The sequence below is a fragment of the Aulonocara sp. 'chitande type north' Nkhata Bay genome, linkage group LG9, assembly GCF_057382095.1.
Source record: "Aulonocara sp. 'chitande type north' Nkhata Bay isolate Kocher_YH1m ecotype deep benthic linkage group LG9, A_spYH_male_GT1.1, whole genome shotgun sequence".
NCBI lineage: Eukaryota > Metazoa > Chordata > Actinopteri > Cichliformes > Cichlidae > Aulonocara > Aulonocara sp. 'chitande type north' Nkhata Bay.
In genome coordinates this window covers 24,683,502-24,696,822 of record NC_141352.1, presented here as the reverse complement: position 1 = coordinate 24,696,822, position 13,321 = coordinate 24,683,502, and the positions used below count along the sequence as shown (strand labels likewise).

General features: G+C 38.8%; 1 protein-coding gene across 7 annotated transcripts in view; it reads left to right on the top strand.

Moving 5' to 3' along the window:
• myo3a (myosin IIIA) overlaps positions 1–13,321 on the top strand; it is a 68,456-nt gene that overhangs the window by 28,003 nt on the left and 27,132 nt on the right. For 4 of the 7 annotated variants that reach the window (XM_086306667.1, XM_086306662.1, XM_086306664.1 and 1 more), the window contains 15 exons: positions 828–893; positions 1,031–1,186; positions 1,560–1,601; positions 2,225–2,260; positions 3,061–3,154; positions 5,094–5,210; positions 5,612–5,716; positions 6,632–6,715; positions 6,987–7,189; positions 8,483–8,581; positions 8,688–8,802; positions 9,506–9,632; positions 10,079–10,286; positions 11,247–11,394; positions 12,997–13,150. In XM_086306667.1, coding sequence (XP_086162793.1) covers positions 828–893; positions 1,031–1,186; positions 1,560–1,601; positions 2,225–2,260; positions 3,061–3,154; positions 5,094–5,210; positions 5,612–5,716; positions 6,632–6,715; positions 6,987–7,189; positions 8,483–8,581; positions 8,688–8,802; positions 9,506–9,632; positions 10,079–10,286; positions 11,247–11,394; positions 12,997–13,150 — 1,754 coding nt within the window. The remainder of the gene's footprint in view (positions 1–827; positions 894–1,030; positions 1,187–1,559; positions 1,602–2,224; positions 2,261–3,060; positions 3,155–5,093; positions 5,211–5,611; positions 5,717–6,631; positions 6,716–6,986; positions 7,190–8,482; positions 8,582–8,687; positions 8,803–9,505; positions 9,633–10,078; positions 10,287–11,246; positions 11,395–12,996; positions 13,151–13,321) is intronic. The other 3 variants (XM_086306665.1, XM_086306663.1, XM_086306666.1) reach the window with 2 other exon arrangements.

Sequence of the window (13,321 nt, the reverse complement as noted above, 5' to 3'; positions counted from 1 at the left end):
AAAAGATTTAAAGTGCTATTATAATTGTGCTCAGGTGTTAATAGCTAAGCTTTCATTTTCATTATGTGTAACAGAGAGGATTTAAACTTGCCTCCAATACTTTACTAAGTGAACTTTTGGCAGGCGAAACTGAACAAATTGCTTTAGCGAACTGGGGTACAAACAAGAAATTATATTTAAAACAGTCCAAGTCCTTGCAGCCTTTATAGTGCTTTAAAAAGTAGCTTTATTATTCAGGTAGCCCAATGCAACTACCCCAAGTTATCTCTGCAGGGCTCTCTTTGTCTTTCGGATAAGAAAAACACTTTAATGATCACAGTATTAGCTGAACAGCCTGAAAATAAAGGCCTGATGCATTTCCTGTCTATATTGGTTGTGTTGTGTGATAAAAAAGAGACGAATGTCCTCTCATTAGACCAATTATTTGCTGTCAGAGCCAACGTGCGAAAGGCCTCCATGCATTAACAGGCAGCAGTGACTTCGCTGCCGAGTACCTGGAACCCTCTCGTAAAGAGGTACTTAAAGCCGAACAGGGAATCCAATTAGCCGAGGTGTTTTTCTGCTGTGAGGCCTTGTTAAGTTTAACCCCACAACAATGTGTGTATGTTTTCAGGGTAAAGTATTTAAGAAGTTCTGGTTTGAGTCTATACACAAGTTTCCAGCTGCACTGCTCTGATGGCTGAAAGCTACCACTTTTTGCCACCAGAGAAACACCCCTGGATGCCCTCAGTGACGAATCGTCCCAGCCTTCTGTTCTCCACCCTGCCCGCTTAAATCCTATTTCATCTTATCTTTCCATTTATCTTTTCCATTTCTTCCCGTAACAGAAACCCGCCGCCTACTCTCCACCAGCCGGAGCTCTGGTCAGATGAGTTTAATGACTTCATCTGCAAGTGAGTGTGGCTTCTAGTGTTTATCCTTCCTGTGTGAATAATAAATATTTACACAGATAACCCGCTGCTTTGAATATGAATCTGAGAAATGCACTGCACTCCTCTTTCTGCCTCATGCTCGTTCTCCCACCTCACAGATGTCTGATTAAGGACTTTGAGCTGAGACCGAATGTGCAAGACCTGCTCCAGCATGTGTTCATCAAACAGACTGTCGGCAGAGAGAAAATCCTGCAAAAACAATTGATTGAGCTCATTGATCTCAACCAGCAAATTGGAGTGATTGAAAAAACAAGGTATTGTGTCCTTATGGCTTTTGTCTCTATGTTTTTGTCCCGATATCTCGCTGTATGAGCCAAATACTCCCACACCGTAAAGTGTTTGATTGATTTTGATACAAAGCCCATGAAAAACTTAAAATATAACGCCCTTCCTGTCAGCAGTTGTTATATGCTAGGCTGTTGCTTAGCTTTTGCCGACAGTATAATCCAAATTACCCTACTTGCTGGATGTTTTACAAGCCCTGTCATCCTCACACAAAAAACAGGTCAATCCTGCACCGGCTGCACTTGAGCTGTAGGCTCCTTAGCATAAGTTAAAATGTTGCCCTTTAAAGTGAGTTTCTCCCTGTACAGTGATAACATGTCGATCCCGTTTCTGTCATTTAAGCCATCATGGAAAGACAGACAGAAGCTCAGACAGTAATGACAGGTAACTATAGAGGATGCTTTTGTGACGCAGTAGGAGCTTTTATAATTCAGTCAAAGCTCTTGTTATAGTTGTGATTGCACACGTATTTGCCATCAACTGCCACCCTGCCCTTCTTACATCGTTGTCTGTTTTAATGTTCAAATCATGTTATTGTCACTGTTTGTTCTGTTTTATGAGTTTTCATTTATAATACTGTAATGTCATTTGATGCTGTCAGTGGTTATGATATTTACTGTAAATCAATTACAGGAGCTTAAAAGCTCACTTGTGTTCAGCATTACCTATCAGATAAATGATGCTTCAGTAGAGACACAGTGAAATAGGATTCCTGGAACTTGACCCTGGAACGTTTTCAGGGATTGAGCCTCTGACCTTCCGATTTATAGATGACCTGCTTTACCACCTGACCAGCTTAACCTGTAGAAAGGCCATATCCCATAAATGAGGTGTACTTCATACCATGAAAAAATGTTAGAGCTTGAAAATAGAGGACAACTAATTCATGCACATGAAGTAACAACCAACTTTTCTTAAAAGAGTTGGTGTCTGACAGTAACATCATGATGTGTTCTGCCTCACTTTCCCCAAAATAATTATTTTCATATTGATATTTTTGTTTACAGGCAGCATCCACAGCCTTCAGCTACACTCTTAAAACTGTATGTTGTTGAAATCATAGTATAGTAACTAATATTTGACATGAACATTTGAGCGACCTAGCTTAGGTAGTTCTATAGCTCTTTGAAAATGGCACAGAAAGCTAAAATGTGACAGTTTTCCTATTAAAAGTGGATCATCTTGGAATTATTTAAGGATATCTGGTATGGTCAGGCTGGAAGCATGTGGTCAGCTGACATGGAATGAATGTTATGCATACAAACCCCCAAATTACAAAATTACTTGAACCCAATCAACAACACGTAAGTATAAGGAAACATAAGAGTCATGTTGTCTTTCTAAAAGTTAAATAACAATAAAGCTAAAAGCTTGTTCAGTAAATTATGTTCATCACTAAATTTGCTGGTTTCCTGATATCACTTGTCAGTAAATGAACTGACTTGTGGTAATAAGATGATGTTGCAATTCCTACAATGGGTAATTGGAATCTTGTGGGATTATTTTATTCCCTTGTGCAGATTTAATCTCTTGAAAGACACATTTACTTAACTAGAAAAGATTTGTTTACTAAACTTAAGTCACCCACTTCTGAAGTTTATCCTCCCTGTGGGACTATTTTTGTTTTATTTTATCCCTCTCTGTGTCTACTCTTTCCTTGATTAAAATAGAAGATGCTTGAATAGAGACGCGTCCCTGAGGTTAGAGTCATAGTCAGACCAGTGCGTCCCAGTAAAAGCTCCTCTGCAAAGTAGCGGGGCTTGCAGTTCTAGAAGAATCTGCAAAATTTAACATTCATTTTTTCAGAGCATGCTCACTAAGAGATGTCATTGTTGTGTTCCAGGCATGAGCGTATTCATACCACAAAAGGAAGCCACATGAAGACACAGGACGCAGACGAGGTGGATGACCTCGCCACCCTTGAGGTTCTAGATGAGGTAAAAAAAAAAATGAATTAGGCTTTTTCACACAATTTCTTTTTTCCCCTTCCTGGCTGCACAACATCAGATAACAAGTTAGAGTTAGGATGAAGTCACTGAATGCAGCAAACATTTTCTGGTGAAAAAGAAAAAAACCCAGAGAATTGATGGGAGTTAGAGCTGAAAATCTCTGCCTGTTTTATTTTTCTCCTTGAAAGCATAGGTAGTTTCTATTGAGATACATTTATGAATTTACAGCAGAGTGCTCTGCTCTCTCTCTCTCTTTGCTGATAGAGTTAATGTAGCTCACCCAACAGCCTCTTTCTCTCAGTCACTTTCATCTATTTTTTAATTGCACTTTGGTGTTTAAGTGAAAGGATAACTTGTGCTGGTCTTCACAACCCACACCAAAAATAATGATAGATCAAGTACTGTTTTCTTAACTTACACACCCGTATGTACGCACATATAAGTGGTATTAATAAAATATTAACTTTGTAATTACCTGCTAAGCTCAAACTGCTCTGTCCCAATCAAAATTGGAATCCTGGCACCGCACTTAGCTGGAATAAAATGGAAAAAATTATTTCTTTTATTTTTGCCCTTCTAGATGGTAACAAATACAACAGTTAAAATGTTCATGTATGATATGATGGAGAAAAAAATATTTGGTTTATTTGATAGATAGTGATTAATGCGTTTAAGTTACAAAATGAGTTACAAAAGTATTTTACTTATAACAAGTCAGGTAAATTTAAAATATACACTGTAAAAAGCTGCCAACATGTTGTTCTAACATTAACCAAGAAAAGTCACCACATATTATTTCAATTCTGTTCAATTTGGTTTTATTTATATAGCACCAAACCACAACAGCAGTCACCTAAAGGCACTATATTTAGGGTAAAGACCCTACAGTAATAGAGAAAACCCCAACAATTAGATGGGCCCCTGCGAGCAAGCAACAGTGGGAAGGACAAACTCCCTTTTAACAGGAAGAAACCTCTGGCAGAGCCAGGCTCAGGGAGGAGCAACTATCTGCCACAAAAACAAACAAAAACTCCAAAATGAACATGGCTTTGTTTCCTTTTGCAGAGGAACATATTTTTATGATATGGTGAATTCTGTGTTTATTATATTCAATACTAATACTGTCCGAAGTCCTCTTGTTGCATTGGGTGTTGGGGTGGCTGTAGCTCAGGTGGCAGAGCAGGTCAGCCACTAACCAGAAGGTCGGTGGTTTGATCCTAGGCTGCTCCAGTCAGCATGCCAAATATCCTTGGGCAAGATACTAACCCCATGTTGCTCTCCGATGCATCCATCGGAGTGTGAATGTGTGTGAATGGTAGACTACTTAGCACTTAGGTCAGAAAAAAGTGCTTGTGTGAATGGGTGTGATTGGGTGAATGAATTAGTTGTATAAAGCGCTTTGAGTGCTCAGACAGAGTAGAAAAGCGCTATATAAGAACAAGTCCATTTACCATTGGACAAAATAGCCAATATTTGAGTGATTAAACAACTAGTTTAGAAATGATAATCAAAAATGAACACTGATTGAACGTTTACTGCATCTACTGTGATATATTTGTATTTAAGCGCTGTTGAAGGTACACTATGTCACATTATGACATTTAGCATCATTTTTCCTAATTGCCCATTCTGGTCTTTCAAGAACCAAAACAAAACAAAGCAAAAATACACAGCAGCATCTTTGACAGAAAGAACATTTGGAACAATTTATCAAATCTGAGGGATGAACTGACATATTGAATGAGTTGCCAGCGGATATTTCCACCCATCCTTCAAGCTGAAATGGGCTGCTGGTTTGATGGGAACGTTGGCATAAACTAAACTTCTGTGGGTTGTTTTTTTTTGTTTTTTTTATAAATATAGTTCTGACTGTCATTTAGCAAGCATCTCATACTGATATTTATTGTCTTTGTTTATTTTTTTCCAGAACACTGTCGCAGATCAGCTTCAGAATCGCTATGGAAATGATCAAATTTACACAAATGTGGGCGACACCCTCATTGCAGTCAATCCTTTCCATACAATGGAGATATACACGCCTGAGGTCTGTGGAGATAAATAGACCTTTGTTTTATTTGGATCTGTGTTCTTTCCGTGTACATGCATCTCTACATTTGGTCAATAATGCAGTGAATGTAGCCTGGCATAGCTCATTAGAGCCTCTGCAGTTCTTCAGTCTGCTGCATCCCATTTGGCTTCAAACAGTGCACACACATTTTCACAGATACTACCGCTGTTTTTCTGCCTCGTCCATAACTCAGTGGCTCTATTTTCCTCTCAATTATCATGTTTTTGCCTCAAGTTTGTTGCTAATTGAGAGATTATTACAAATACGCTTTGTAAAATCATTAATTTAGTTTTCTAAAAATATCTATTTTGTTGTATTCATTACACTCTTGAGCACGTCTTTAACAAGCTTTTATCTTTTTCTCCCTCTCTTCATAGCACACTAAGATGTACATAGGAGCTAAGCGTACAGCTAACCCACCACACATCTTCGCTGTGGCTGATACTGCCTACCAATCTATGGTTTCATACAATGCTGATCAGGTAATAAGCTCTTCAGTTATTACAAACTGTTTGAGTTTACTTGTTTAAGTGCTGTTCCACACGATGCCAGAGCAGCAGTTTGACAACACAGACCCTAAAAAAAACAGAAACCAGATACCAGAAAGTACCAAAAGCAGGTTCTGTTTTTTTAATTTTTTTCATTTATTCGTTTTTTGCAGGGTTGGGGGGATTTTGTGCGTGATTTTGTGTGATGCTAATAATGCTAAATCTAGTTTGCTAGGATGGTTAGCATGGTGTGTCTATTATTCGATATTGGAGAATTGGCAAGTGAATTAAGGCCTTTTGATTGGATCGTCTTTGGGGAAATTCAAGTACATCCTTTCTAAGAAAGAAAGTTTGCACAAGACTCTGAACAGTACTGTGAAAAATTAAGTACACCCCACGATTCAATAGCTTGCAGAGCCAGTAGCTGTGGTCGAGCTTTAGCCCACTCTTCTTTACAGTGTTGTTTCAGTTCATTGAGGTTTGTGGGCATTCATTTATACACAGTTCGCTTAATATCCTGCTACAGCTTTGCAATCTGGTTCAGGTCTGGGCTTTGACTGGGAAATTTCAAAAACTGATTATTTTCTTTTTCAGGCGTTCTGTAGATTTGCTAGTGTGCTTGGGATCATTGTCTTGCAATATGATTTTATTGTTAATAAAGCTAATAATATAATATGCCTGTCCTATATGGACTCTGTATTTGAATTTTCTTTGTAAAAGAAAGCCAGTATGTTGATTCTCTCTCCACTGTCTGCATTCAGTGACATATTTTAGTGACAATGGTAGTTAAGCTGTTAATAACATTATTAATATTATTCGCGTTTAAGCCTCAAAGCCTTTTTTGTTGACACCACAGGAGTCAGAGTGCATATATAATTAAATGTGACTCAAGTGACTTCTTGTGTGCAGTGTATTGTGATCAGTGGGGAAAGTGGAGCAGGGAAAACAGAGAGTGCTCATCTGCTGGTGCAGCAGCTAACGGTTCTCGGGAAGGTGAGTCATGAAATCCAACCAGCACAACGCTTGATCGTTTGGTAGATATTCTGTTAACGCAGTTTGAAGATCTTGTAATGAGTTCGTTGGTGCTGCAGTTAGTGCCAGTCATGATATGAAGGCTAACTAAAAAGGAAATGTCATTTCTCTTGACCTTTTTTGTATTTATATGAGCAGATTATAGGAAGTGGTAGTGCTACTTGTCATAGTGTAACACTTACTTTTTTTTTTTTAATTAGTCCCCCATACTAAAGTGGAATATTTTGTTTAGGCCAATAACAGGACACTCCAGGAGAAGATCCTGCTGGTCAACAGCTTGGTGGAGGCATTTGGAAATGCCTGCACTGTCATCAATGACAACTCCAGCCGCTTCGGCAAGTACCTGGAAATGAAGTTCAACGGTGGTGGAACAGTGGTCGGAGCACAGATATCCGAGTATCTGCTGGAAAAATCCAGAGTTGTCCACCAGGCGATGTAAATATCACTTCCTGTTTCTTGTGTTGGTCCCGGTTTTGACTGTTATTACCTTCATTTGAGAGTGACATTCATAGAAAAATACAAATAATCTCTCTGTTCATTTTCTGAAAGAACATTGCCATGAAGGTTATTATTCTGCCCGCTTTCCACGGATCAGCGGATAATAGATTGTCTCTTTTTCTTGCTCTCTTTCACATCTGCTTTTTCATTTGAAACTGGTGGCATTTGCTTTCACCTGCATTTCACTCGGTCCATCATTTCTTCTTATCGTGTGTCTGGGGAGCAGACCGGGTCAAGTGGAAGGGCTAGCTTATTTCCTGTTGGATCAAAGATTGTGGTCTTGCGTGTGTCTTTAGTGGAACTTCAAAGACACACTCAAGTACTGTATTGGAAAACAGACACATGTCAGAGAGGGCTCGATTAGGCCGTACATTGTATGAATATTTAGTCTGTTAATGGCTGTCGTATTTGGGTTAATAGAACACAGGGTGAACTCTTATGTTTTCATGAATTAATCTTTATTCACATGTCGCATATTTTGTTACCCCTGCAAGATAATTTTCAATTGCTTCATTATGGATATATTTTAATGACACACACACACCTGAAATGATTGTTGATGCTTTCCGATGGGATTTGGTGACAGTATCCTGAATCAAATTTAGTTTGATTATCCTGTTGAAACAAAAATGGCTATTTACTAATGGATTTAGCAAAAAATTAGACAGGTTTTCCTTCACCATATTCATGATTAATATAAATTTAAGCTTAAATTTTATTCATAATAAACAACCAAAGGCATTCAGTGTTCATCATCATTCATCTATGCTTGTAATTTATTTCATAAAGTCTTACAATTTGTGTTACTGGTGGAAATACAACTTGGTTTTGAATTTAAAGAAGGATCGTCAGCCTTCTTTATTCAAACGAATATGGGAAGGCGTAGGATTGTTTGCAGATTATATTAGTTTGTCTGTTTTTCCTCCAAATTCCAAAACTATGACATCACAACAATGGGATTGGTCAGTAGCAATGTTGATCCTGGACACTATTAACATGATGCAGGAGTAACACCAACATGGAGATATCAGATAACTCAGGTTTTTAAAAAGCTGGAAACATGTTAACTAACTATTCCTGTGCATATTTTAGCATTGATCATGTTTATTTTGTTAGAAATTTTCTTAAGAAAACAAAACTGGAGTCATGTTAATCATGTGGCGAAAACATTTACCTAGCATGTCTCCTTTTCAGGAATTTGATTTCCACTATATGTGCGTGTTTCCACAGGGGGGAGAGGAACTTCCACATCTTTTACTACATTTATGCTGGTCTGGCTGACAGGAAGAAGCTAGCCCACTACAAGCTCTCTGACAGCAAAACACCTAAGTAGGTTTGACATTCCTTAGCAATTTTCCCAAAACACTGTTATCTGCGTCCCATGCTGCAAACTCCCAACTTCCAGAGACCCCAGTGGTTCCTTTTTGTTTTGCAGGTATCTGTATCACGAGAACATTAAACTTGGGCCTGACATAGTGAACAACGCTTCCTACAAGGAGCAGTTTGATGCAGTCGAGCAGTGTTTCAAAGTCATTGGATTCACCCTGGAGGTATAAACTGATGTATTCATTACTGGGCCACAGGTTTAGCAGTATAACCTTGATCCCAGTGTTCACACTGACTTGTTCTCACTCTTCCCCATTAAAGTCACTCTATGTAAAAATAACATGTAAACAATCTTACTAGCTATAGCACCAGTATTGCTGGCATTTCAGAATCAGTGTGATCATGCCGGCTTCTTGTCTTGTATATGGCTTGTGATGGAACATAAAGCTGCAGGCACATGTAGGCAATCAGTTCTTGACATTGTGAAAACCTAATGAGGCTCAAAGTACTGATTGCTCTTGGGATCTCCACATCAATAGTACTTATGTTATAATCACTTGGTAGTGCTATTTTACTGTGTCGTTTTGTCGTCCATGAAATGCACTTCAAGCTGATCCCTTAATATATGTGCTGCAGGTGAATTAGTGTTTTGTTTTTGTTTGTTTGTATTGTTTGTAGATTTAAGATTTTAACAAACTGTGCCCTTTTTTGGTCTGTTTGAACTGCTTTCATAGTTCAAAATAATAATTGAGCCACCTATTTTCGGATTGGCTACTCCTCGCAAACAGAAGGTTTAAACAGCAGGTGGGTGGAGCTTCTGTGCTCAAAGCTAGAGCTTTGAGTCTGAGCTGAGGTGACCATATTAGGGATAGTTGCACACACTGATACATGTTTCCATACAAACTGTATTTGTTCTAATTTTTGCAGGAGCTCGGAAATGTTTACAGCACACTGGCTGCCATCCTCAACTCTGGGGACATTGAGTTTTCTCCAGTTGCCTCAGAGCACCAAACAGACAAGAGCAACATCTGCAACATGTCTGTCTTGGAGAACGGTAAGAAAAGAGAGAGAGAAGCACAGTGCATGATGACAGAAAACCAAATATGACTCTGAATTTCCTCTGCTACACCCCCTTCATCCGCCTCCCTCTTTTGCTAACCATCATTAACTCTGCAGGAGTCCTCCATGTTTAGATAAATACAGGAAATGATTTGGTTAAATCAATTACCCAAGACTGCATTAGTACATAAAAATCATTAAGAAGCATACATTTGTAATGGTTAGATATTATAATGCATGCTTTGCATTATATTTTCTGAATTCAAACACCTGTTCTGAATGGTAATTTAGAAAACAACATAGATGCGGCCTATTAATTGAATGAATATTCTCCTGCTCAGTCAGAATGAGGCTACATATTGCATAAGATGTGCTGCTTTGAGTAAACTCCACACTATAAATGCTAACTTTTATCCCCTTCCTTATCTCATGTCACCTCAGTGGCATCTCTGCTTCGTATCCGCTCAGACGAGCTGCAGGAAGCCCTGACCTCCCACTGTGTTGTGGCCCGCGGAGAGACGATCGTCAGACCCAACACAGTGGAAAAAGCAGTGGAGGTGAGGGACGCCATGGGTAAAGCTCTCTACAGCCGCCTCTTCAACTGGATTGTCAACCGAATCAACGCGCTGCTGCGGCCTGACAGCCAAGGGTAAGATGGGGGGGCAGAGAGTGTAACGGTGTGTTTGGTTGTCACGAATGAGGTCATCTGACAAAGTTCCTGCTTTTGGATTAAAATAGATACACAACTAGATTCACTGCCAAGTCTTTAAAACTGCAGAATATACTTTAAAATCTACTTGCGTACATATTACATCGAGTATAGTGAGCATCACTATACTCGTGAGCATCACTATACTGGTTTAAGTTGTAAAAGAATTAATGAAGTGTCAAAACACAAAAAAAACCTGTACATTTGAGATGTTAAAACCAACAGTTTAACAGTTTTAAACATAAAAAGACTATTAATTCTTTCTAACGTTTAAATGATGTCTGTCTACTAACATCCTCTCAGCTGAAGTGCTAAAAATTGCACTTCCGCTAATGGCCACTAGAGGCTCATTCTAGAAGCCTCTAGAGTCATACACTCCATGCCCAGTTTTCAAGCAGAAATAAACATTTCTGCAGCCTGCTACAAATTTCTCTTTTGCTATTTCTAGCTAATTTACACCTTTATGACAGATGTATGTTTGTAAATTTAAAAAAAAAAACTCAAATAATAAAATATTTTAAGGCTTTAAGTTTTACTTTTTACATTATTTTGTTCATTTTGAATTATTTTCTCAAAAGTCTGAATGAGTAAGTTTAAATTTTGACAAAAAATAATCTGAAATTTTGACTTGCTGTATGGATGGGGAAAAAAATCAGTGGCAGATAAGCTTCCAACTAAATATCCAAGACCTTTTGCTTTTTACACAAGTAAGAATCATAACTTAAAAATAAGAAAAGTATATGAGTGGTCAGCTAGAGTAGAGAAGTGCAAAATAAGAACCAGTCCACTTACCATTTAAGTGTCAGGCTACCAGAACAACATAGCCATCCCTAGCACCACACGGTTAGCTATTCTATGAATGCATTTAAAGATTTAACATTTTATCCTTGTCTTCTCCAGAGAGGACGACAAGGGCCTTAACATCGGCATCTTGGACATATTTGGTTTTGAAAACTTCAAGAAGAACTCTTTTGAGCAGCTCTGCATCAACATTGCCAACGAGCAGATCCAGTTTTACTTCAACCAGCACATCTTTGCGTGGGAACAGGTAAAGTTCAGCCCACAAACCTCACACCAGCATGCCCCCCAGCCTGTCACTGAATTCAAATAACACTTTCTCAGAACGTGAATCCCTCCTGAACAGCTCTCTGTGTGCAGTTTTCACCTTGGTTCTAACTCATTTCCATCTAAATTGAGATAACATGTCATCGTTTGTCAGTCTGCATTTTAAAAGAGATGGCAAGGGTAAAATATGCTGCTGTCTTTATTCACGGCAGAATGAGGTTCTCTGTTCTCCCCTCGTGCAGTCTCGTGAGAGGGTTTTGCCTTTGGGGGGGGTCAGAGAATGGTTTGCCAATGTTAAATGATTTGGAGTCACCCATTGGGAGGTGTTATAAATCATTCTAAACGAGGGTCAATTAGGAGTTGAAGACACTTAGTGCTGGACTTAAATTCACTCTTGGGTATTGTTGGAACCAGGCCCAGAAATATATTGTCCTATGCAACCATCATATGTATATCCAGAGCATAAGGGAAATGTATGGTGCTGTGAGATTAATAGTTCTACATAAATAAGGCAGAATTAAAGGATTGCTGTATGGTAAGGTTTTATCAGCAGTGCATTTACTCCGCTGCCCTCATGTTTTCATGTATGTTTATGCGTGTGGTTGCATATTGTCCCAATCTATCTGCATCCATGCTGATTTTTTTTTCTGCTTTACTTCATTTTCTTCACAGTGGCACTTCATGCTCGAATAAGCAGATTGATTTGATATTGTTTGTTCCCATTTTGACCTGTTCTCCGTGGAGTAGAAGTCCCTGGTGATGTTGCTGAGTCATAGTAGCAGCTCTGAGTCAGCCTGATGTGATCAGGTTTGCTCACTTTGCCCTGCAGATCAGATTTATCAGAGCCGAGTTAAGAGGAGATAAAAGACAACAAATCAACATCGTTGATTTAATATAGTTATGTCCATAAACAGCTGTTTTGGGGCAATTTATGTAGGTAAATTTCTAGACGCTTTTATTTTAAAAGGTCAAGCCTTTGTGAACGCTAAAGCGTGACATTAAAGAAATAAAACCGAGGATATAAAACTGTACTGCTGTTTAATGGATCTTAAAGTGCATTTGGTATTGTAAGACAAGATTTCACTCATGCAGAAATACGGCTTTATTATTAAGGCAGCAGCATTAATAGCATCTTAGTATCAAGGAGATCAAGGAGTAATGACTATTGACCATGTATAGTAACCCAGTCCTAAAGGCTGTCCTGTGACAGTGAATATGTGTCATTAACCAGAGATCAGAAAAGTTACAGTGTCTTGCTAGGATTAGGAGATTAACCTTGGAATTAGTTTGATATTTAGAGCCAACTGGAGAGATCAGCATTCCATGAAAGGTTATTCACTTGTTCATAATTCATTCTAACATGTTATCATATATTAGGGTTAGCTAAAGGAATCCCAAACACACTTCTACTCCACGGAGAAGTTGATTTGACATCTTATTTGGACCTTTTTATTTGGTAACATGAAAATCGATGGAAAACTTAAGAAACTCAGGCTTTCATCAAGCTGTTGGAAGGTGTTTTGACCCATGAAAGGAGGCCATTAAAGACATTACATCACAAGTGCTTATTTCCACTCCTGTGCAGGATGAGTACCTGAATGAAGAAGTTGATGCTCGGATGATCGAGTACGAGGACAACCGGCCACTCCTGGACCTGTTCTTGCAGAAGCCCATGGGGATGCTGTCACTTCTGGATGAAGAGAGCCGCTTCCCGCAGGCCACTGACCAGACACTCGTAGGTGAGCTGCTCAGATTTCAATAGAGAAATGTTTGTTTTATTTGCTTTATTATTTATGTTATCATGTTTTGAGTTTGGTAACCTCGGTAACCACAACTTCCTGTTAGTGCAGGGGCTGATTACATATGAGGTGTTAATCTAACTTTTCTCCAACTACAGTGGGGCAAAAAAG